Source organism: Cydia strobilella, chromosome 19, assembly GCF_947568885.1.
Source record: "Cydia strobilella chromosome 19, ilCydStro3.1, whole genome shotgun sequence".
Lineage (NCBI taxonomy): Eukaryota > Metazoa > Arthropoda > Insecta > Lepidoptera > Tortricidae > Cydia > Cydia strobilella.
The window spans coordinates 2,835,063-2,862,342 of NC_086059.1; the positions used below are offsets into that span (position 1 = coordinate 2,835,063).

The following is a 27,280-nucleotide window of genomic DNA, read 5'->3' on the forward strand; positions in this document are numbered from 1 at the left end:
AACTCCTGTATAGAGATTCAAAGAGCCTGAAAGCTAGAGGGCTCCATCATCACAAGGTTGTTACAACTCCTTGATGCTCATTTGTCTGCAAAGAATAATTATAATGGCGTAATGACGTATATGGCTCTGCATCTCCTCAATGGTCCTATGGTGGTTGAGCACGTTGCCCGTGCCACCGACGATGCTGCTGTTAGTTACCTACCCCTCTCTGTCCGAGGTCATCTGCTTCATGAACTCCTGAATCTCTGGCTTGGCGCTGTGGTCTCTAAAGTATCGCTGCAGATCCTCGATAGTCTTGTGGTGGGTGAGCACTTTGCCCGTGCCACCGACGATGTTGCTGCTGTTAGATACCTACCCCTCTTTGTCCGAAGTCATCTGCTTCATGAACTCCTGAACCTCTGGCTTGGCGCTGTGGTCTCCAAAGTATCGCTGCAGATCCTCGATGGTCTTGTGGTGGGTGAGCACTTTGCCCGTGCCACAGACGATGTTGCTGCTGTTAGATACCTACCCCTCTTTGTCCGAAGTCATCTGCTTCATGAACTCCTGAACCTCTGGCTTGGCGCTGTGGTCTCCAAAGTATCGCTGCAGATCCTCGATGGTCTTGTGGTGGGTGAGCACGTTGCCCGTGCCACCGACGATGCTGCTGCTAGATACCTACCCCTCTTTGTCCGAAGTCATCTGCTTCATGAACTCCTGAACCTCTGGCTTGGCGCTGTGGTCTCTAAAGTATCGCTGCAGATCCTCCATAGTCTTGTGGTGGGTGAGCACTTTGCCCGTGCCACCGACGATGTTGCTGCTGTTAGATACCTACCCCTCTTTGTCCGAAGTCATCTGCTTCATGAACTCCTGAACCTCTGGCTTGGCGCTGTGGTCTCCAAAGTATCGCTGCAGATCCTCGATGGTCTTGTGGTGGGTGAGCACATTGCCCGTACCGCCGACGATCTGCTGCATGTAGTTGCGGGCGCGCATGATCACTTCGGACAGTTGCAACTGGAACATTAGACGGAAGATTTGACATTCGTAATTTATATGAAAGATGCGCCCCAAGTAGCAAAGTGACGTAAGCGACGTCATAATGACGTAATTATGGCGTCATTATGACGTCATAATAACGTATAAGTGCTGTTAATGCGTTCGGGCAAAGAATTTGATTTCTGTGCAACTGCGGATAGTGACAAAATATGAGATCTAGATAGAAAATGTGGCGGCTTTTACATTTATTGTCACTATGGCAATGAAGTGGCCCAGACTTCAAATTCCTAGATTGTGCCGAATCTAACTACAACCTCCTCACGTGATATAAAACACGTAGAAGTCGTGAAAACTTTCAATCCCATTTATGTCCTTAGAGTTTGAGTTGTCTTCATCAGCAGTCCTTCTTATGGTACTTTCCAAAAGCAAATAAGACTAGAAGAGTTCTCCGATTTTATCCTCGGATTCCATCATCAGATCCTGACCCATCAGACAATCTAACCAGCTAAGAAGTGAATATACAGTTTCAAAGAACAAAATATTTTTCCAAATGAGCAGCTATTTCCTCCTTTATTCGTAATCTTGAAGTCTGTTAAAAAGTTTTCGACTTCCCGACGGTTCTGACGAATAAAGAACTATTTAGATGTCGGCTAATAATAGGAAAACACAACTCACCAGCAACTGAGGTCTTCCCAGCGCGGTCAACTTAACCGCCATGAGGCCGGTGCTTTTCGTGGTGTCTGAAAATATCAAAAATTTTAGTTTTCGGTACTAAAAACAAAATATACGACCGGTCTGGCCTAGTGGGTAGTGACCCTGACTGTGAAGCCGATGGTCCTGGGTTCGAATCCCGGTAAGGACATTTATTTGTGTGATGAGCACAGATATTTGTTCCTGAGTCATGGGTGTTTTTTATGTTGAAGTTAATGTATTGCTTGCTTCGCTTGCATTTTAAGAAGTTATAACAAATAAATTTGTATTAATTATATCTGCCAAGTTAAACCAGTTTGACAGCACTGGCTTCCCTCGAATGCGGCTGACCCAATGTATTTAAGTATTTATATATTATATATATCGTTGTCTGAGTACCCATAACACAAGCCTCCTTGCGCTTACCGTGGGACTTAGTCAATCTGTGTAAGAATGTCCTATAAATACACTACCTTAACCTTTCGTATATGTGTGGTGGCCAAAAATCATGGGTGGCCTCGGTCGTTCCGTATAGTGCAGTAAAAATCGTTCTCGAGACAAACGCAAAAAGTTGACTAACAATTTGGTCGGAACCCTTATTATACACAGACGAGATGTTACAAGAAGTCTTCTTATGTGTAAGATAAACCTATGTCTACGATGGGATTTCCCTTTTATTATCTACTTATTTGCGACATCTAGAATTACACTAAATAGCGATTTTATTAGGTTAGGTATCGACCTAACTAACTACCATTTTAATGTTTGTAATGAAAGTACGTTTAAAATATTAACAATACCTACGTAAGTAATGATAAAAAAATAAGTACTTTAATCTTAAATTTAAGACAATATGACATACATCGCGCACGAATACCATGGAAGGGAAATTAAGAGAAAAAAACCCAGGTGCCCGCGCCAGGTATCCGACTAAGTATAGCACACACTTCAGCTTCCTCGACCGCCTAATCCACGCTATTCGTGTTCGAACCGTAGGTGCAGTCTTGCAATAATATCTAACACAAAAATCACAATTTCTTATAGCTTCTGAAATAAAACTATGAAAACGGATTAAATATATCGCGTATATCCTTATAACATCATAGTTTTATTTCATGAGATTTCATCGCGTATATTGAATTTATAATACATTCCGACGTTTCGAACCCTTTACAGCGTTCGTGGTCAACGGGTGACTGAGGAAAAGCTACAAAGTGCAAAATACCCACATACAAAAATAATTCCGTTTTCAGTTTTATTTCATGAGTAACTATCGCGTTAACTGAAGACAATATTTTCTATAGCTTCGTTAAAATGGTATCAGATATTTTTGTGCGCTTCATAGTGAAAGATATTATTGCATTGACTGATGATAAAAAAAAGTAAATAAATTACGGTACAGTTTACGTCAAATCCCAGAGCTTCGATAGGTTCGCCGTTGATTCGTTCTTCATAATCTAGGTAAAGAACAATAAATCTTATACATTTATTCTGAGTTTGTGGGAGTGTTCTCGATAAAGGCAGGAGGTAATAATAACATTTAACTAACTCACAATCGATGTCTTTGCAATAAGGTTTATGAATTGTTCTGTTCTGTATTTTTTTTTACTTATATAAAATATGAACATTTTATAAAATATGAACCACCTTTATGCAAATTTACATGTTCATCTTTATTTAATTCTATATTATCCTTAGCTCATTAAGTGAATTTGTACATATAAATGACAATGTATGACTATTACTGAATAAATTATGATATGATAAGTTATGGTAATCTTTAGTGTCTACACTGTCTACCGCATTTTCAGTACTTCTCAAAAATATTTTCAGAAAAATCTGAAAAGTATGTACGCGTAATTCAAACAAATGCAAACGTATGCATGCGGCCTCAGTTCACATTGCTCAAATCCCTTGGAAGCTTAACGTCACGCCGTATATATACCTCGAACAAGCTGTTGGATGCTCGACACTAAAGCTGCCTTTCCACTGAAGCAGAGTCGGCGTTAGAACAAGCGTTCCGTAGCTCTCGGGCGCTTAGATACACTCACCGGCCACAGCTTCGATACTCTTGAGAAATGCCTTCATGTTTATCTCGCACGCCCCCTCGTTGAGGTAGAAGTACGTCCTCGCACTGTGCACCTTGTACCGGCAGTTAGCAAACCACTACTCTTAAGTGTTGGCCCTCCTTGATCCACCAATGACAAGTCGAAGGGGTGTGAAAGAGACCCACCGGCCACAGCTTCGATACTCTTGAGGAACGCCTCCATGTTTCTATCGCACGCCGCCTCGTTGAGGTAGAAGTACGTCCTCGCACTGTGCACCTTTTACCGGCAGTTAGCAAACCAGTACTCTCAAGTCAACACTTGAGTGGAGGGCCAACGCCCTCCTTGATCCACCAATGACAAGTCGAAGGGGTGTGAAAGAGACTCACCGGCCACAGCTTCGATACTCTTGAGGAACGCCTCCATGTTCCTCTCGCACGCCGCCTCGTTGAGGTAAAAGTACGTGCGCGATGTGCACCTTGTACACCGGCAGTTAGCAAACCAGTACTCTTAAGTGTTGGCCCTTCTTGATCCACCAATGACAAGTCGAAGGGGTGTAAAAGAGACTCACCGGCCACAGCTTCGATACTCTTGAGGAACGCCTCCATGCTTTTCTCGCACGCCGCCTCGTTGAGGTAGAAGTATATGCGCGCTGTGCACCTTGCATACCGGCAGTTAGCAAACCACTACTCTTAAGTGTCGGGCTGTTTGCCCTCCTTGACCCATGACTAGTCGAAGGGGTGTGAAAGAGACTCACCGGCCACAGCTTCGATACTCTTGAGGAACGCCTCCATGTTCCTCTCGCACGCCGCCTCGTTGAGGTAGAAGTACGTGCGCGCACTGTGCACTTTGTACCGGCGGTCGGCGAAGCGCTGCTCCACATGGTACTGCTTCAGCTGTCCCTCTTCCTCTTTTTCTCCGCTCTGGGAGATTGAAGCGCTGGAAAGAGAAAGAAAGTTAGTTGACGGGGAAAGTAAATGGATAAAATGAGTGTCGATGTCAAATTATCGTCCAAAATAGAGAGAGAGTCCGAAATACTAGTCCCTTATTCCCTTATTCTACTAAAGTTGACAAGCCGCTAATAATCGTTTGTCCCTTTCCGACATATTGGTATGATGGAAAGGGACAAACGTTTATGAATAAGGGGGAAAGGCTTTAACCTGTTGGGATCTAGAAGTAGTTTTGTTTTTGAATTTGGAACCTTAAGATCCTCAATAATTGATTGTGCAATGTGTACAATAAATTGTATGAGATATCAGGTTAAAAATGCTAACATTGGGATTTTTAGAGTTCCGTACCTCAAAAGGAAAAAACGGAACCCTTCTAGGATCACTCGTGCGTCTGTTTGGAGGCAATCTAATCGATCTGAACCTTAATACATACAAACATAAGATGCATACAATTTGGCAAAACGCCAGAACAATTCGTGATCAACCAATTTAAACTCACACGAACCAGTTATAAAGTCTAATTTAGGTTGTTAACAATCCAATAGTCTAACACGCTCTAGCCAATTTCGTGTCAAAGCAATATCGAATCTGACGTACAGATCATAAGGTGTAGTTTAGACTTTTTTGTATATTTTAGTCTAGAAACAATCGGCGGACAAGTGGGTCACCCTAATATTCTATGACGGACGTTTTTGGCACGAGCTAGAAGCGGATTACTTTCTCTAATACATTGTAATTGTCGTACCTATTAATATCGTGTCAATAGCCTCTTGATTGCCTAAATATAAATCTCTTGCCCTTTCCTAACAAGTATTGTGTGACAGAGAGGGATTCCACGATTAGCTGTATGAATGCATACGTCTTGAAACTGTGTCAGGGGTGCGAAACTCCTCCTTTCGGGCATTCTCGGCTCCTTTCGGCTCAGCTTTGCTCCGAGCAATTATTATTATACGACCACAGATAAGATAATTACATACTTGAATTTTGACAACCCTAAATAGCCGAAAGGGATAGTATGAGGACAGCCAGCGTGATTCGTCCGTAAATAGCTGTCAAACTTCGGTTTTGTAGGAAGTTTCCTTTCTGTATTACTATTACTTCCGTAGTACTATTACTTATTCTATCTGTCTGTGTGCAAAAAATACGGTAAAACGGTTAGCTAGACCACTTACGCTTTCAACTGCGTTCATCCATGGATATTTTTTGCTGGTAGTTTAACGAAAAAGTAGTAAGGTACCAACACGTGTAACTACTGTAGCTATAGATATGTAGTACTCAATTATGTTATACTCGTATCAGTCATTCAAAAAAATTCAAAATTCAAAATTGTTTATTGCATTCAAAAACTTTACAAATATTACAGTGGCTGGTGTCTCCTTTTAAGTTATTTACAAAATAACCTGTGCTAGGAGGCACCGCTCTTCCATATCTAAATTACAATTATTTAGTATTATACTATTCTTAAAGCTATGTTTCTTTATTAATTGTGTGTGTTTTATCACAACAATAAGTCATGGTTTAACACAACCGCCAAAAACGTTAACTGACGCGCGCAGCTACAGCCCAACTATTACGCGCCGCACGTACACGATAGGCGTGACGTTCATAGGGTATTAAGGGTTTAATGGGCCATTTTTAGTGTTCCGTACAAAACTTTGTTAAAGGAACACTTATGGGATCACTTCGTTCTTGCAAATCGGTTAAATGCGTTTTTTTTTTTTCAGACAATAAGCGTTAGTCTGTGGTGCAAAATGATCCTGGAGGATGTAAATACAACTGCATTTCGTGGTAGTTTTAGATATTCTGCCACGAAATGCTGGAACAACATACCGCCGCCCATAAGAAACACACATTCCATTTTGTCTTTCAAAGTAGAATACAAAAAGTATATTCTGAATTTGCAGAAATCTGCTCAAAGAGTGGATCACTTGTAAGTGCCAACCTTTATAAGTCTTACTAAAATATGTTGTTAAATAAGCCATATATTAATATATACTTAATAAGTCAAATTGAAATAGGTACCTACCTAATATTTATTTGTAATATCTGTTCTGATCTCAATTTAGTTTAACCAATGTTGGTTAAGTTTACGTGCTGACGCGATCGCTTGGACAGGTCTCCACGGAAGACCAGCGTCAAGATACCTGAAAGGTAACTTGACATCAAGCTGAGGGGAGACCTTTTCAGTGACGTTTATGTTTTATATTAATAAAAGTGTATTACATTTAAGCAATACTGTAAGCGTTCTGAATAAATTTATTTTCTTTCTTTCTTTCTAAATCCATAAGCCTTTCAAAGATTCGGGGGAGCCTATAAATCAAGACAGTGTTATACATATTATATTAGATCGCTTACATTAGGTATATCAGCGGTCTCCAAATTAGGGCCTGTGAAAAGGATTCAGAGCCTGGCAACGGTCCTCGGTCAAAAAATTCGGAGGGGGCTTATTGTGTTCATTATCGTCTTTTTGATAATAAGTTTTAATTCGGGTAGACTAGCTTCAGCAAACTACATTGGTTATACAAGGGCGTTCCAAACATATGAGATTTTCATCTATGACACGACACCTGTTTACTATCAACACATACCTCCCGTTTGATTTCATCATCTTTTTATCAAAATACGGCTGCGATCGTGGCCCAAAATGGTCTCACCGGAAGATCAGCGCTGACTTTCGGGTCAGCATTACGCTGAGGCGAGACCATTTTCGTGGTAAACAAACTCATTTTATGAATGTTTATAGTTTTAGTTATACTTTTGTATGTAATTTTAGTTTTAAGTTTATCACTCATTTATCTCTCACTCACTCATAATAAAACATTTGATTCTGATTCTGATTCTGAATATGCAAGAATTATAACAGGGAGTCAAAACCTGGTCAGACGACATCTATTAAAGTATCAACACTAGGAAGCCAAATATCAAATCAGTCATTGATGGCCAATTCTCATGATCAATCAGTTGCACGATGTACGGACATGGGAGATGACGTCCGTTACTCATTTATAGAAGCCGTACTGTATCAAACATCAGCCCGATTCAGATTTGTGACGTTCCACGGGAAAAGGTACCTTATGGCAGCTGGCGCTTACGTCGCATAGCACCGCAATAATATTTGAGCGGAGTTAATGATAGCATAAGCGCCAACCGCCATAATAAGGTACCTTTACAGAAATTTTTAATCTTCTCGGGGCAGAGGTGTAGGGTTAGAGCTTTGTTTGAGGTTCATAAAGGGGCCCACTGATTATCAGTCCGCCGGACGATATCGGCCTGTCAGTTGTTCGGAACTGTCAAATTTTTGTTCTAACTGACAGGCCGATATCGTCCGGCGGACTGATAGTCAGTGGGCCCCTTAAGAGTCCCCGGCAAGCACCTTCCCATACAAACGTAGATCCGCTCTCATTTTAAAACTACGTGTTGGATTGTAATGAAACTTTGCACATACAATGACATGAGGTAAGGTCTGTAATTAGTTTATATAGCTCCAGTTTATAAAACAAACGAAATAGAGCAAAAACAAGTTTTGTATGAAAAACTTAAATTCGCTGTATTTTTTAACTATGGTATCTGAAGCTACATAAACTAATTACAGACATAGATATACCTTATCCTATTGTAAATACAAAGTTTCAGAGCAATCTAGCTAGTCTCTTTAAAATAAGAATGGAACTACGTTTGTACGGAGAATCGCGCTTTCCGGCTATCCTACTTGAATATCTACTACTGACTATCTTTATCTTACCCGTGGGACGTCACAATTTTAACAACTTGTTATGTTTTGAACTGGTTTTGATACGACCTAACGATCGTTAAGTTTAATAACGACTCGTAATTTTTTTTTATTGATACTAGGTACATACCTAACCGCTCAATGTAACGTGCATTACCCCTCAGTGGCTATCATCAACATATTTCTCGTCATATTACTTACATGTCGTATACCTATACATTTTCAAAATTAATCTACACCTTTAAAAGTGTAGTGTATGATAAAAGAAAAATCTTTAACCTCTTTTTTGTTTAAAGAGAATGTTTTTGTTTGTTTTTTACCTCTTCACGCTTAAACCGTTGAACCGATGTATATGAAATTTGGTGTGGAGACATTTTGAGTCGCGGGAAAGGCCATAGCCATAGCCATAGCCGTGCCACGCGCTCAGACACAATGGCCGACCGCTTACAAAAAAGAAACAATGGCTTTTGTTTAACAGATTAAGATCTTAGGCGTAAAAAGCATTTGTGAAAATTCATACTATACTTATAGTTTTTATCACGAAAATTATTATTGTACGCAGAAGAAGACGAAGACGGGCAAAATCTTGTAGAAAATAAATATGTAACATAAAACATAACTGTAAAGACCCCGATGAAAACAATAGCGATAAAATACAAATGCCGGTTTTTAGTACTTAGCTAATTAAATGTCTGTAAATTAATACAGTAATTCAAATCCCAGTATGCCCAAGAAAAATTAAAAATTAAAATTAAAATAAAAAAAATTCAACATAGCTAACTAAACTTAATATAGTGACTACCGATAATTAATTGTAAGTGTGTATTGGCCAACTACATAGTTACTTGCTAGCATTCGCTAAGTAACTGCTAAATCACATAACAATAATTACAAATGTAACATCGCTAATTAGCTAAAAGAAAACTAATTATCAACACTACAAGCTGAAAGGCGTTAAAAATGAGTCAATTACTTTTTAAATAGTCTACTCGAACACACTAGAGATGAATTCAAGATGGCCGCTAAAAAGAAAAGAAACAAAAGAAAAAAACCCGGCAACTGCAATGTCTTGGAGGCTCCGGGGGCCGTTTTTAAGCAATTCTTGTAAACGAAAACTTGTCGTACTGCTTCTGAAATAATGGAAGAGGACGCTTAAGATCTATTAAGGTGCCTGATTGAGTCATGTACATACATAAACTGTTAATACATGTGCTTTGGTATAATAATAAATTCTGAGACATCTATAAATATAAAATCGTGATGTACTTAGTGACTATTGAGGAGTCAATGTGTACCTTTTACAATACAGGCCCAGCTGTTCTACTAATATGGTCATCACAAAGTACAAAGAGGAGCGCACATGGAGATTGCAGCCGTGGAAGTAAAATTATCAGGTATGAGTCATGTCCTTTTGCTACTGAACTGACACATATCGGCATAATAATAGAAGTAAATAGATTCCTTATTAGTGATGTTAAGATAGTTGAGTTACATCAGATGAATCTAGGCAAGATATACATTTTGTGGCTATCGTACTTTCCCCAGCGATGGGCACAAATTGGTGTGAGGATGCAGGGATCTTGGCAGCACTTTGGGGAAGGTGTTGTCAGGATTGCTGGTTGTAAAATTAAACTCAAAAATATAGTTTGATCATACTAAATACCATAATTTACTTAAAACCGTGTTTGAACAAAGGTGTCAGGTTCGGAGTCAGGGAGACGTGATTCATACGGCTGTTTTTATATAAGCTGTTAACTATTATTAACTCTTGTCTGTGCAAATAATAAAAATAAATATTATAGAAATTTTTCATGATTTAATAGGATGGTGGCACCATCTGTTGGCGGTAAGTGGAATCACAGGTGTCAGATCGATACAGTTGTGATCTTTTAATGATATATAGTACTTGTATTTGAAAATCAACTTCATAAAAAACAATATAACTAAAATAAAATTTCTCTGTTATGATTTTAAGTGTTACTTATGACTAAATAAAGTTAATTAAATTAAAAGGAAGCGAAATGGTGAACGGAAATAGGTAAGGAAGTGTTGGTGATCAAATGAAGTCTTGGTCACTCCTATCTGTTATAAAATGTTCTCGAATGTGTTCATGTGATGAATAAATATATAACTTAATATTTTATACTACATGGTAATCGTTTAAAAGCTAATGATCATGTTCAAAACAATTGCAAAAGACACGGAACAAACGTAATGGTCTAAAGTCTCCTCCACACTCGGGAGCGTAGTCTGGAGAGGACTTACGACATTCACAATAAATCGCATACGATTTTGTTGAAATTGTGTCGTGCGTACAACCTTTACATAGAGAATGGACTCGTTCATTTGATCGATTGGTTCGATGGCGGTCGATTATTTGTTACGGCTATAAGAAATCTGACATCTCATACTAGCATTTCGGTGAGAGTAAGACGTTCAAGGAAAGAGTGAGACGACGCTCACAGCGAGCTTTAGCTCCATCCATCCATCGTAATTATATATCTATTGTCGTAAGTCGTCATGTCGTCAAGTTCAAGGAACGGAAAATTAAAATATAAGCAAGCTTCTTTATTAGTAAACGGATTTAATTAATTCTTAAGAGCCCGTAGTCGATTTGAAAACGCGCGAAGATACGACTTTTACACAGTAACCGAACGCCGGCCGCTGCTTGAAATAACGCGACCGCCTAAACAATATTGATACTTTCGCAACATTATGCGTCACTTTATAACTTTAATTAGGTTAAAATAAAACTTTCGGTAAATTTGATATAATCGTTTATTACTCTTAACAATTTACCTATGTATTCATATAATACATACAAATTATATAGCATGATGATAATGATTTGCACTAAGGCAATATCTTATATATATATATAATCATCTTACTCGCGTTATCCCAGCCTTTTTGCCACGGCTCGTGGAAGTCTGCTGGGGTCCGCTTGGCAACTAATCCCAAGAATTGGCGTAGGCACTAGTTTTTACGCAAGCGACTGCGATCTGACTTTCCAACGTTCCAACCCAGAGGGGAAACTAGCCTTTTGTTGAAATTTGGTATACAGATAGTTTGAATCCCGGGGAAGGACATAGAATACTTTTTATTCAAGAACTCACCCTTTAAGGGGGTGGAAATTTGTATGGGGAATCAATAAACGCTGAACCGATTAAGATGAAATGAGGTATGGACATCGTTTGAGTCCTGGGGAAGGACATAGGATAGGTTTTACCCCAGAAACGGGGGGGGGGGGGGGGGGTAATGGAAATTTGTATGGGATCCAATAAAACCGATTTGGATGGAATTTGATATTATGGAGATAGTCTTAATCGTTGGGAAGGGTGATAATAATTTTTATTTCCAAAGTCATCCTCTTCTCTTCTCCACTCTTCTAACACTCGCTCAACGTGTGGTTGGTTGTACGATGAATACTGCTCAAGACCTGGAACACCTGGAGTGCTTCTGGGTGCAAAGGGTCAGGGGTAACACTCGCTCAACGTGCCGCTGGTAGAGTATGATGGGGAAAACTCAAGACCTGGAACAGCTGAAGTGCTGCTGAGTGCAAAGGGTCAGGGGTGACACTCGCTCAACATGCCGCTGGTAGTGTGTAGTGTACGATGGATACAGCTCAAGACTTGGAACACCTGGAATGCTTCTGGGTGCAAAGAGTCAGGGGTAACACTCGCTCAACGTGCTGCTGGTAGTGTATGATAGGGAAAGCTCCAGACCTGGAACACCTGGAGTGCTGCTGGGTACAAAGGGTCAGGGGTAACGGGTAACACTCGCTCAACGTGCCGCTGGTAGTGTATGATGGGGAAAGTTCCAGATCTGAAACACCTGGAGTGCTGCTGAGTGCAAAGGGTCAAGGGCAAAGGGTGGGTAACACTCGCTCAACGTGTTGTGGGTAGTGTATGACGGAGACAGCTCAAAACCTGGAACACCTGGAGTGCTGCTGGACGCATCGGATCAGGGGTAAAACTCTTTTAATCTGAAGTTGGTAGAGTATGCTGTAGGCAGGTTAAGTTCTTCAAGACCTGGAACACCTGGAGGGCTGCCAGATGAAGCAGGCACCTGACCAGAGCTACCACACGTTTAACATGCAGTAGGTACTGGGCGTTAAAAGGGGGTGGAAGTTCTGATAACAATAAATGAACCTGAGTTCCACTTAGTACAGCCAGGGTTCATCATCAGCTCTATCTTGGGTACTGCTCTCCCATTTGCTCATCAAGACGTGTCGAATAACCAAAACAGCGTGTGCCTATGTTGCACGAAACCTGATTTCCACTAGGTACAGCCAGGGTTCAGCATCAGCTCCATCTTGGGTACTGCTCTCCTAATTGCTCATCAAGACGTGTCGGAAGACCAAAACAGCGTGTGCCTATGTTGCACCAAACCTGTGTTCCACTAGGTACAGCCAGGGTTCAGCATCAGCTCCATCTTGGGTACTGCTCTCCTAATTGCTCATCAAGACGTGTCGGAAGACCAAAACAGCGTGTGCCTATGTTACACCAAACCTGCGTTCCATTAGGTACAGCCAGGGTTCAGCATCAGCTCCATCTTGGGTACTGCTCTCCTAATTGCTCATCAAGACGTGTCGGAAGACCAAAACAGCGTGTGCCTATGTTGCACCAAACCTGCGTTCCACTAGGTACAGCCAGGGTTCAGCATCAGCTCCATCTTGGGTACTGCTCTCCTAATTGCTCATCAAGACGTGTCGAATAACCAAAACAGCGTGTGCCTATGTTGCACGAAACCTGATTTCCACTAGGTACAGCCAGGGTTCAGCATCAGCTCCATCTTGGGTAATGCTCTCCTAATTGCTCATCAAGACGTGTCGGAAGACCAAAACAGCGTGTGCCTATGTTGCACCAAACCTGCGTTCCATTAGGTACAGCCAGGGTTCAGCATCAGCTCTATCTTGGGTACTGCTCTCCCAAGTGCTCATCAAGACGTGTCGGAAGACCAAAACAGCGTGTGCCTATGTTGCACGAAACCTGATTTCCACTAGGTACAGCCAGGGTTCAGCATCAGCTCCATCTTGGGTACTGCTCTCCTAATTGCTCATCAAGACGTGTCGGAAGACCAAAACAGCGTGTGCCTATGTTGCACCAAACCTGCGTTCCATTAGGTACAGCCAGGGTTCAGCATCAGCTCTATCTTGGGTACTGCTCTCCCAAGTGCTCATCAAGACGTGTCGGAAGACCAAAACAGCGTGTGCCTATGTTGCACGAAACCTGATTTCCACTAGGTACAGCCAGGGTTCAGCATCAGCTCCATCTTGGGTACTGCTCTCCTAATTGCTCATCAAGACAGACCAAAACAGCGTGTGCCTATGTTGCACTAAACCTGCGTTCCACTAGGTACAGCCAGGGTTCAGCATCAGCTCAGCTCTATGTATACTAAAACCTTCTCCAGAATGTAACAAACACTTTTCTAAAAACCGCATCAAAATAGGTTCAGCCAAATGCGAGATAATCGAGAACAAACATACATACATACATACATATACATACAAACATACGGGTCAAACTGAGAACCTCCTTTTTTTTGAAGGCGGTTAATAAACAAGTACTTACAACCCAAGGATTAAAGTTTCTGGTCGCAGTTTACACGCACACAGTACAGCCAAACACGCAAACAAATATAACTTTTTACACGGCGAGCGACGCACACAATGATAAATAACTTCGTCGTCGTCGATGCAACGTGCGGAGCCGATTAACAAACGTCCTGCCTCTACCAGCTCCCGCGCGGGACTGAGGCCGCGAGCGCGTGTCACCGATGTTATACCAGAAAAAGGGGAAGTTTTTAAAAAATCGTCAGAAAATAAAAGTTGCAATTTAAATAAAATGAAGTACAGCAACAGTTTAAGTAAACATTGCAGATTATTTGAGTATGCAATCTACGTCGAAAATAAGTAGATTTTCGGAGAAATTGTCACTTGTTTTGAGGTCATTTCTGGAGAAAATTGAATTCGTTTAACTTTCATTTCCTCGAACTCTAAGTCATATAACAACAATGTAATCTGATAAACCTAGAGTACAGAATATGTGTAATACAAATTTACCATTTTTAGCAGTCCAAACTTTACGAAATTTACAAATAAGAGCATCAAAGTCAGTGCTTTACACGCGTTTACCTAAACGTCCATCAGAAAAAAATTCATTACTAATTTAGTAAGCCTTTTTTCAAAAAAATGATCTGATAAACCTAGAGATAAGAAGTCGTGCTAATAGAAACCAGTACTTGTTATTTCAATTAGGTAACAAAAGGTGTACAATTTCACAGATGAAATCTATCAACTTTACATTTTTGCGACTAAAATCGTAACCGGGCTCTTAAGGAAAATTATGGTGGAAGGCAAGAGTATCCAGAAATAAGTGAATAGCGGTTCTGGTAAGAGATTGTGAAATATATTCAATTGTACATGTGAGTAAAATTCACAAAGATTATTGTTGGAATAATGGCGGATGTTTATTTACGCTTTATAAGAGTTTCCAAGTTACTAACCTAGTAAGTGGGTTGTATTATACCCATTTGCACTCTTTATGTATACTTCTAACATTAAAACAAGGAATTTATTTATTCATAATCCTAAAAGGAACTTATACGACAAACTGGACTTGTAGTCGATGGTTTACATAAATATTATGCCGGTATGGGTTTAACATTGAAATCATTAACCAATATCATGCAATTATGAATGAAATTGTACATTAGGGAATTTCTTTGTTGTTTCTTAGGAATCAGCAAGATTGGTCGTTGTATTTCTTAGCAACAAGAAAGCTAACTTTAAAAACGAGGAATTTCATCTTTACATAATTCCAGGTATGTGACGACTAATGTAAATGACTTAATAGTGATGAGTATGCATTTATAAAAAAAAGAGAGAAGTAAATAATACTTAAATAAGTACTTACAATACTTACATACATTTGATAGAAGAGTGATGTTGTAAAGTTCATTTTCTTTCTTTAACGTTTAAATACTGCTATACTTACATAGCACAGTTATGTTGCAGGTATGAGTATCATGAAATAACATTGAAAGGCTAGTTAAATTTTAAACTTTATGCTATTGATAACAAACGCTTACTAATTCCTATACCTAGAGTAAATTTTGTCATGACTTACTATGAACAATGAACTCATGATAATACCTCATCAAAATTACTTACAATTATGATCAAAATTAAAATATAATGGTTCATTTATGAATGTTGTTAACGTTAACCATGAAACTGTTTTATGAGTACCCTTATTTAAATACTCACAATTCTTGTTAAGTAATAACAACATGTATTGGTAAAATTTTCAGAATAGTCTCTAAAATGGAAGAGATTTTACTTATAAGATTAACCAAATTTGCCAACAATGTTGAAAGGTTGACAAAAAATGCCCAAGCTCTGTGTGAGCAACGTCCATGGACCAGTGTCGAATTAGAAGAAAGTAATGTTGTTGCTTCAAAGTTACAATCCATTATTAATAGATTTAGCTCTGACTTATATCAGTATTTTAACATATCACAAGATCCTAATGCCGATGAAATATCCAATTTGACCACGTCCCAGTTAGAGGGAGAGGAGATCTTAGCAGAAATCAATGCACGCATTGCACAATTTAATAAAGAGAATAAAGGCGGTGAAATAAATATTCCAGCAAAGCGAAGCAAATTGCCCGAACTCAATTTACAAATTTTCAAAGGAGACGTATTGAGCTGGTTCCCATTTTGGGACCAATTTCAATCGACCATAGGTCGTCGTGACTTATGTAATGTGGACAAATTATTATATTTGAAAGCTTCCTTGGAAGGGGAGCCCAAAGTTATGATTGACGGTTTGGAAACAACCAATAATAGTTATCAAATTGCTGTCGACATTCTTAAGGAAAGATATGGTAAACAGGAGCAAATAGTAGACGCTCACTATGCAACACTTAACAAAATTAAGCCAGCGCTTAAATTCGAAGACTGCCGTAAGACTCTAGATGAGATTGAAAGACATCTCAGAGTGCTGCAATCCTTCGGAGAAGATATCAACCATAATCATTTAAGATTTTCAATAATGGAGAAATTTCCAGAAGACATTGTGTATGAAGTTAAATTAAAAGGAGCTACAGAATCCATTCAAGACTTGAGAAGTCAGCTTAAGGTAGTCATATCAGCAAGGGAAGAAGCAAAGGGTTATAAAGAAAAGGATAAAACAGAAGAAAATAAATATACCACAGAAGTTTTACATGTCAGAGATATAAAAAAGAAAAGGACTTTCAATAAACTCAAATTTCAACACAATAAGAACTTTAAGAAATTTAATAAGAACCAATCTAGTACGGTAGCATTTACTGGAAGTACAGGAACGTTTACCCCAAAGAAGAGACCCTATGAGACTAAGAAAGAAGACGATGAAACCCAATCAGATCTAAAGAAAAGAAAGTTACAATGTATCTTTTGTCAAAATAGTCATTATAATGACCAGTGTACTGAATATAAAACTGTTGAAGACAGAAAGAAACGATTAAAGGGTCACTGTTTCTGTTGTTTATGGAAAGGACATAAACAAGCTAATTGTCGAAAAGGAAATCTCATCTGTGTTCACTGTAAAACAAGAGGAAAACATAATAGAGCATTATGCCCCAAGATGTTCTCATCACATACTAACATTAAACCAGTTAACACATTACATGTACATGGAGAAGGTTCAACTGTTTTACAAACAGCAGTCATTGATGCTGTCGGAAGAAACAGAGTTATTAAAAAATGTCGTCTACTATTAGACTGTGGATCACAAAGAAGCTATGTAACAAAGAAAGTTGCCAAGGAATTAGAATTGGCTGTGGAAGAAGAGGATCATCTCTTCGTGTTTACCTTTGGATCAGACAAACCGAAAGAAATAAAAAGCGACCTAATTAGGATATGTTTAAAAACAAAGGATGACAAATTAAAAATACTCTTTGCAAATGTTGTACCGGTGATTACACAAGGCGTTTCTTATCCAAGAAAAGAATTATTAAAACATGTTAACAGATATGATCAAAATATCGTCTTGGCCGATGACAATTCTTTGTCCGAACGGGTAGACATTTTAATTGGGAATGATTACTATTATTCACTTATGCGTACTGAGAAAATAGAACTCGAAGAAAACTTGTATCTTGTGGACTCTGTATTCGGATGGATCCTCTCTGGCAAACCGAATGAAGGAAAGAATGATGAGCTGACGGTTCTCACATATTTCCAAACTTCCTATGGAAATAAACTGAATAAGCCCGATCCACCCTTAGATATGGGTAGTGTTAAGAATTTATGGGAATTGGAATCTATTGGAATAACAGATTCGCCAAATTCTAATAGGGATGAAGAAGCTATAAAAACATTTAATGAAACGACAGTGGTCGAAGATAATAGGTATGTAGTAAGTTGGCCATGGAATGAATATCCTCCAGACTTACCTTCAAACTTCGGTTTAGCTTACGGTCGTTTGGTAAGTCTATTGAATAGAATGGATAAGGAAACATTAGTGGTTTACGAACAAACACTAAAGGATCAGGTAGATAAAGGTGTGATAGAAATTGTCCCTAACAATGTTGAAGTGGATCATCCAGTACATTTTCTGGCCCATCATGGAATTTCGGCACCCGGGAAAGCTCTTAGGATCGTATACGATGCTTCTGCAAAAGTAAAAGACAATAAAAGCTTAAATGAATGTCTATATAGAGGTCCAATAATGTTAGAAGATCTAACAGGACTTTTAATCAAATTTAGATGTCACAAGATTGGAATGACAGCAGATGTCGAAAAGGCATTTTTACAGGTGGGACTGCATGACAAAGATAGGGATGTTACTCGATTCCTGTGGATTAAGGACATATCTAAACCAGCCACAAAGGAAAATCTAATAATTTATAGGTTCACACGAGTACCTTTTGGCATAATTTCTTCACCGTACTTACTGAATGCGACGATACGACATCATTTAATGAATTCCGATTCAGAACACATGAGAAAATTAGCAAACGACATCTATGTTGACAATTTGCTTACCGGAGCAAATAACATTCAGGAAGCTACACAAATATACGAGGATTGTAAATCAACATTTAAGCAAATCTCAATGAACATTTGTGAATGGAATTCAAACTGCAAGGATCTGAAAAATATCATCACCGACTGTAATAAAGATGATACAGTAAAAACATTAGGATTAGACTGGAATCTGAATAAAGATACACTGCAGATGAAAGTAAAGCTCAAGAATAATGCATTTACCAAAAGAGGATTGTTGAAGACAATAGCGTCAATTTATGACCCATGCGGATTTGCAGCACCCATAGTCTTACCGGCAAAGCTGCTTTTACAATCTTTGTGGAAAGAAAATAAGAAATGGGATTCACCTGTGTCAAATGAAGTAACGGAAAAATGGGAAATTATCTTGAAAGATCTTGACACAGTGAAAGATATATGTCTACCAAGACTTATGTCGAACAACAAAGATTGTGAACTTCATTGTTTCACAGACGCTTCAGTCGTGGCATATTCAGCAGTGGTTTATTTATTACAAGAAAACAATTTAAAGTTTGTAATTGGAAAATCCAGACTAACTCCTATAAAAGATCAAGAAAACTTGAAAATAGCACGATTGGAATTACTAGGAGTTGTCATTGGAAATAGATTACTACAATATGTGGCGAAATATCTCCCAATAAAGGTAACTAAGCAAGTGCTATGGTGTGACAGTCAAATCGTATTAAGCTGGTACAAATCGAATAAGCTGTTAGTACCGTTTGTAGCAAGAAGGATAGAAGAAATCAAACGTAATAAAGATTTGGATATGAGGTACATTCCATCTACATTAAATCCAGCGGATGTGGCAACGAGGCCTCTCAAGTCAAAAGAAGAATTAACCAAATGGCTAAACGGTCCAGCATTTTTGTTACAAGATCCAACTACGTGGCCAAGTTCACCCGTAGTAGAGAATACTCTTTTGACGCGGGAGGGTCTCTCGAATCATAACACACAAGCATCGGAAGAGAAGATTACAGAATTAGCAAGTGAAAAGGAAATAGTTACATCAAATAAAGAAGACATAATGACAGAAATATCAGATAAAGATCATCTTGCACAAACGAATATAAATAATAAAATAAAGTCAGAAGTACAAGAGATAATAAAAGTCCAAAAACAATACTTCCCGGAGGAAAGTGGTGGCAAAAGAACACACCTCACTAGAAACTTAGGACTATTTACCGACATAGATGGAGTACTTAGATCTGAAGGACGTTTGACACATTCAGACTTGTCATATGAAACAAAACATCCAATCTTATTACCTAAAAATTGTGAATTTACCAATAAGGTCATAAAAAGAATACATGAAGAAAATTATCATGTAGGAGTACCACATACATTAAGTAAAGTGAGACAACGGTTTTGGATTCCACAAGGTAGAGCACAAGTTCAGAAAATCATAAATAAATGTCCACAATGTGTAAAACACGGAGGAGGAGCTTACACTTTACCCAACACACCTGCTTTACCTCCAGAGAGAGTAAAATATGAGACACCTTTTACTTATGTTGGAATGGATTACTTCGGACCTATGGTAGTCAAATCAGATAAAAGTCAAGAAAAACGTTGGGTCTGTTTATTCACTTGTTTAGTGGTACGTGCCATTCACCTTGAGATAGTAAAAGATATGTCTACGGATGAATGTTCTTTGGCGTTTCGAAGATTTGTTGCAGCTAGAGGAACTCCTTCAATAATAGTGTCGGATAATGCACTTCAATTTAAACTACTGTCGGAAGTAGTGACTGGAATTAACAATCATCAAAGAAGTACAGGCCATAGTAAATACTAGACCTTTGACTTATGTAGGAAATGATCAAGGACATATTTTAAAACCGGCGGATTTTCTGACACCTGGAAGGTGTATTAATATTGACAATTTAGAAGAAAGGATCTCATCTTCAAGTACCTCTACTAAGCAACAACTGTTAGAAGGTTGGAAGAGAGGTGAAATGATTATGAATGAATATAAAGACATGTTTATAAATCAATACCTACTGAGTTTAAGAGAACGATATAATCATTCACCAAAACAAGCTAGAGTAAAAGCAAAAATTGCGCCATGCATTGGTGACATTGTACAGATCAAAGGAGAAAGTAAAAACAGGGGAAATTGGAAAGTGGGTCGTATAACAGAGCTACTTAAAGGAATAGACGGATTATGTAGAGTAGCAAAAGTAAAAGTGGGTGAGGCAATATTCACAAGGTCTATTGCACATTTGTATCCCCTAGAAGCAGAAGAGTCTCTGTTATCTGAAGACCTCATGAAAGATCAATCGTGTATCAAACAATCGTTAAACTCACCATATGGTAGCAATAACCTAGATCAAGAATTGTCATTAAAAATAAGAGAACCTATGATTTCATCAGAGAATGAAATAGATAGAGCTATAATTAACGAAATGGATGTAACGAAGCATAAAGAAGTAATGGACGATACAGAGAGGCATGAGGACATAGATATGTTAAATGATGATGAAATAATGGATGGTTCAGATGAGATAAGCCACATGGACATCTCAGATGAAATGATAGAAAGTTCAACAGAAGTAAACGAAGTGATGGAAGACCATGAGCAAAAGGAAATACAGGAAGAGTCGATGACTGGAAAGGGAAACCATAAGAGGGCAGCGGCGGTTCAAGCAATGAAAAGAATAAAAGATTGGACGCGCCACTTAATGCTCACCTTAACTCAACATTAATTTTCCTCGACGGGTGTGTCGCGACATATCGCGAATCACCTACTATAAAAAACCTTCCTTCCGTTTCACACTGTCTATGGTAAGACTTCCTTCTGTTATATTATCTATGATAAAGGACGCTTTTTCCTGTTGCGACTGGTGTACAACTACTTGCTGTTATGAAAAAGTATTTCTTTGAGTGTGTCAATAAATATATAGTAAAGTACAAGACGCTACACTGCAAATTGAGAGCTAAGTATAATTAGTAAAAAAGATAATAATATAAGTCACAAGGGAAATAAAACAAATATGATTCCCTATGAAAGATTTGACGTTGATATACAAGTACATTATAGTTTCAATAAAATCGAATGATAAAGCCATGTACTAGCATAAGACGCCTTGTCTGCGGGAAGGCTGTCATGATAATCTTGCTTATATCAAATAAAGGAGTCTGGTTGTGGACAGACTCAAGTCAATATTTTACTGATTTCCTCTGGGTCGGGCGCTGTTGCGGTCGGAGGAAAAGCATGCCGGCCATAAGAACGCTCGACCAGAGATGCTGTTGCTAGCGCTGTCGGGGTCGAAGACATAAAGATTCGGTCGGTCTTGACAGCGTTAGATCAGAGATGCCTTGCGAGGTTTAGTCGGGTAAGGGGCATAGAAGTCCGCCGACTATAAGAAAGTTAATTCAATGGTGGTAACCTGCTCTGAGGAGAGGTTAATGATAATAGTTTCTGTTAGGAGCTAGCGCTACTCCTCATGGCTGACGAGCTATGAACAGACGATGTGTGGAGTCCAGCACAATAAATGGGACATTGTAACAAACAAGTTACTGTGTATATTACAATAATCAAATACATGAATGGGTCACGCACTACTAAGGTGCCTGATTGAGTCATGTACATACATAAACTGTTAATACATGTGCTTTGGTATAATAATAAATTCTGAGACATCTATAAATATAAAATCGTGATGTACTTAGTGACTATTGAGGAGTCAATGTGTACCTTTTACAATACAGGCCCAGCTGTTCTACTAATATGGTCATCACAAAGTACAAAGAGGAGCGCACATGGAGATTGCAGCCGTGGAAGTAAAATTATCAGGTATGAGTCATGTCCTTTTGCTACTGAACTGACACATATCGGCATAATAATAGAAGTAAATAGATTCCTTATTAGTGATGTTAAGATAGTTGAGTTACATCAGATGAATCTAGGCAAGATATACATTTTGTGGCTATCGTACTTTCCCCAGCGATGGGCACAGATGTATCAAAAAAGAATGGCATTTTAAAATCAAACTAATAAAACTTAGGGCATTTTATTACAAATAACTAGTTTCATAGTCTAATTATTAGATTTCTTAGTTATATTTGTTTTATTTCTGCACATAGCACGATGAGCGTAATCTATGTATAGATAATTAAGATAGATATCTAACAGTATTAATTACTTATTTTTTTATTAAGCAGAAACGTTACAGACGATAACACAATTATTATAAAGAAGCATTGAGATTTTCCACTTTTCCTTAAAATATTTCTGCGCAATATTTGTGACAAAATTAGCTTAAATTATTATACCTAACCTCGTTCGTATGAGGATAATTTTGTAAACAAACTCGTGGTTTAAATCGATAATAGAATGGACGAGGAAGAATAGCATACAATATATGTTTAATGGTTTTTAAAATAACAGTTTTTCATGAAGTTACGTAACTAAGTAGTTAAATCTAACTGTCGTTAAATAATACCGATATCACGCGTAAATATATAACAAGTTACCGGCGAATATAATTGCATGCAAAGACAAGAATAATGTTTTTGAAAAAAACCTAAAAGCTTTTCTTACCGAGAAAGCATATTACTCTATTATAGAATTTTTGACTGAATTACCTAATTAAGATTTACTGCATGACATAACCCTGTTTTGACTATTATTGTTTTTCTGTGATATTATGATTAGCGTGTATTTTTATTGAATTTGTATGCCAATAGGCACGACATAGTGATACTGAAATATGTATTTAACATCTTGTAACTTACCTATGTTGAACAAATAAATCTTTGAATCTTTGAAATACAAATCTACAATCATATCCCCAGTTTTATCAAATCAGAAGAAAACAACAATACATTTGAAAAGAAATTAAAACAGCATTTATTAACAAAAGCATATTATACAATAACCGAATTTATGGAAGAAAGGAAATTATAGTCATAGGTCGTCCCACCTACCCCCTCCCCTACGTCCCCTATTGATCGATATGCTCGTAATACATATATATTATAATTATTGTTGTTACTAGTAATAATTTTGTGTTATATCATATACAAAGTTTATATACGTAGTTATAAGTTTGTAAAAGCCACTAGATATAGTTAAGTAACTGTAATTTAATTTAATTATCTGTATTTGCTACACCCTATTCAGGGTCCATGTGATACCATAAGAAATATGTAAATACTACCCAAAAATGTACCATGGAAGCAAGAAATAAATGAATACTGAATACTGAATACTGAAATTTTGATTATTTTTACTAAAACAATAATAGCTGCACAAAACCGCATTTACTAATATATATTTCCAAGATCACTATATTTATACGTAAATGAGGTTTTTGACCTATGAAGGTTACGTTTACAACGTTTTATCGTTCTAAATTAAACATTTGTCAGAACGAATGTGATAGAAGTTATTTCCACAACGTTAAAAAACAAGAACATACAAATCTTAAAATTCGCACGGTATATTCCATACGCTAGCCGTTCGCGGCGAGTAGAACTATGATATCCGAAAGAGCACTACTTATCTTTCCGAGCATTCGTTTTTGTAATATATAACAACACATTGGCCTTATAAAAAACAAAAGAAAACGAGAGAGATGGCCGTTACAACTGTTCGCGTTTCATGATTGTCAGCCGAAGGTCGTCTTACGGGTGCTCAACTATTTTAGAATCACGATTCCATTGTGGCGAGCTACACATACATACGTATACGTACAATACATACATAATACGTGTTAACAGCGTGTCTTTGACAAGCTAAAATAATGAGAAAATTGCGGGCGGGTGACGGTCGGACGCTACATAACTTGCGCGAATGAAGAGTTATGAGATAAGTTCAGAGTTGTAAAAGGGTAACAGTATTGCTGAAATGGTTGTATATTTGTTTTAAAACAGGGTATGAGTTTTGGTGTAATAATGACTGTTGTTTAGATTTGTAGATTACAAATTAAGACTTTTGTGACATATGAGGGTGGTCACAAAAACAGTGGCACTATTACGAATAGCAAAATTGACTTACTGATTTCGTACACATATGTGCGTTATGTGATTTGTATGGTTATCGGACTTCGGTATAGCCAAATGGAAGGATGACGATAATGGTCAATATAATATGTGGGTAAATTAAAATTTTATGAGTATATCTGTAGGTATTGTTAATCGGGTCAATGTTTTAAAATCTACTCGTCATTCATTTGTTGTAAATAAACAAAAAAACGTCACATGCTAGTGTTTCATATAAATTCCATAGTCTAAGAACAAATTAAATTACTTACTTATGAAAATATTTTAATTTGTGACACTACTATTTCAACTATAAACAAAATATACATAGGAAATAATGACCAGGCCTCCAGTGCCCGGGGCTGGAATCGAACCAGCGTCCTTACGCGACAGATGCCTGAACCGCTCGGCCCCCAGGGCTCAGTGGCATGGGTCGAAATTTCCAACTATATGACAATTTCCAAAAGCTTGTGGCGCCCCCAATTTCCATAGTAGCAAATCGTTTTGACTGTTCAAAAAAAGAAACTGATTTGACTAGTAGTCAAATACCCTATTGAATAGAATAGAATAGAAATAATTTATTCGTTAGCACACACAACCCGCCGTATTGTTGCCGTAAGGGGACCCTAGTGAAAGTAGAACTAGTTTACCTGACTTCTCGCTTCTCCGCTTCCTCCTGAGAGAGATCCTCTTCAACGGAGTAATCGAGGATCGACTTGACGCCGAATGATCGCAGCCTAGAAATGGAAACAGCTACTTTAGAATGACATACACTAACCTGCTAAAGAAGGGAAAAAAAGGGAAATCCCTAACAAATTCAGTCATATCGCAACTGGCTTTGCTGCCTTAGAAATAAATTCAAATTGGAAAAAATTGATTGTCTCGGGCGAGGCTCGATCACTGGCCCATCGCCTTGTCAATAGGGAATATTACGCGAAACTATGCGCAGGTGGCGCCACTACCACAATCTGAGGGTCTATTGAGAAACAAGAAAATCTAAATTTCGTTGTATAACATCTCTGTCACTCTTGCATATTCGAGCGATTAAGAGGCAGATAGCGAAACTTCGGATTCGTGTTTCCCGGTAGTTCCTCTGTAAACAAACCGCCTTGATGCATAAATGTCATATTTTATTATCTCTGAAAACTTGTCAAAAACCTGTTAAAGGTACAGTATGTATAAGTTACTTTATGGTTTACTAAAAAGGCTAGTGCTGCACTCTAATGGCAGAAAATTGCAGTAATATCCGCTATTGAGTTACCGAGACCTCATTCGAGGACTGTAAATATTTCCACCGCATATATGCTCCTTAGGGAGGCGCCCTAGCGACATCTACTGTAAACTTCATTTAGCGCAGCGGGCCAAAAATTTACGCTTTACAGCCGGAGGGCAGAAAAACTATTCGATGCGCCATCGACAATAAGGTCCCTTTTTATAGAAAATACCACATATTATTTACCTGTCGAGCGTGGGTCGGATCTTATTCTGGTCTTCGCCAGCGACGAATTGCCCGTAGAACGTGGCTTTCATTATCATTTCGAAGAGCTTCTTGCCGACCACTTGCCGCATCCGCTTCATCACCTGCACAAACAGACACATTGTTAAATACATATAACAATAACGTGAAAAATACAATAGGGGGTATATGGATTGCTTGTACAATCGTTGTTCAACCGTACAGCTGCAGATTCATTATGGTCGCGCTTACCTGGCGTGACATGACATGATACAGCTTACTATTTTTTTACAGTTAGTTCGGGTACGGCGACAGTTGTCATTTTCATACAATTTAACCGGACCGGTACATGTTCGATCGGTTGATCCGTGTAATTTTATTCTACTAAGGCGGTTCCCTGAGCCAGAAGGCGGAAAAACTCCTTCTATGATCATGTTTTTCTAAGAGGCGTTGATATTCGTAGACGTGGAAAAAATATATGTAGTTCTTGACTATATTATCTTTAATCACATAGCTTCCGATACACGAATTATGACACTTCGCTCGATACAATTAATTCCCAAAGTAACCTCTAACTCGGACTTTTAATCTAACTTTACTCGGTTATTTATTATGTGATACTATTAACAAAAAAAGAAGGAAAAACAAGCTTAACTTAAATAGTAATTTCATAGCTTTCGAATTTCGATATTGTAAGGTAACGTTTTTAAAATAAATAAAAATCGACAAAATTCGATCAAAATGACACACTTGCGACACTTGGCGCGCATGATCTTTCCCGCTCTTTCTTGCGAAATGTGACAGTGACAGCGGCAAACCGATGGAACGGCCTTAATGTTATGTTTTTATGCCGTCATATAGTATCTCTTTTTGTATTACCTATAGTTTGTGTAAACTGTGTGTAATTTGTTTTTCGCCATATTTTATGTTTCCTTCCTTTATGTTGCTTTCTTTTTGTCTGTTACCTTCCGTGATTCTCACTTGATGGTCTCATCGGAAGATCAGCGCTGGAAGTCGCCAGCAGCATGCTGAGATGGGGCCATTTCGTGACACTTTATTTTCACTATGTTCTTTTAATGTATGTCTATTGTCTGTGTGTTTACGAATAAAAACTATTCTATTCTATTCTAATTTATAACCTTAAAACGTAAAAAATATTATAAATCGTGCATCGATGTATCACCGTGCAACCTAATGCGATTGTTTCTGATACACTGCCTGTAAGTAAGAGAAAAGCGCAACCATGTGTCTACAGTATTCATATAAATAAAATTATTTTAGGTAGCAGTTTAAGAGTTTGTTTTTGACAGTTTTAAGGCCCATTTATATATTGATTACTGATTAGTGTTAAGTGCGAATTCATACATTTGCTACTTGCGTTTAGTAGAAAATGTATCTC

At 38.2% G+C, this 27,280-nt stretch overlaps 1 protein-coding gene across 1 annotated transcript in view; it reads right to left on the reverse strand.

Moving 5' to 3' along the window:
• Positions 1-27,280, reverse strand: part of LOC134750066 (proline dehydrogenase 1, mitochondrial) — a 53,454-nt gene that overhangs the window by 13,118 nt on the left and 13,056 nt on the right. The window contains exons 2-6 of the mRNA XM_063685154.1: positions 25,885-26,006; positions 25,076-25,162; positions 4,465-4,646; positions 1,648-1,712; positions 812-990 (exon numbers count right to left, since the gene is read on the reverse strand). Coding sequence (XP_063541224.1) covers positions 812-990; positions 1,648-1,712; positions 4,465-4,646; positions 25,076-25,162; positions 25,885-26,006 — 635 coding nt within the window. The remainder of the gene's footprint in view (positions 1-811; positions 991-1,647; positions 1,713-4,464; positions 4,647-25,075; positions 25,163-25,884; positions 26,007-27,280) is intronic.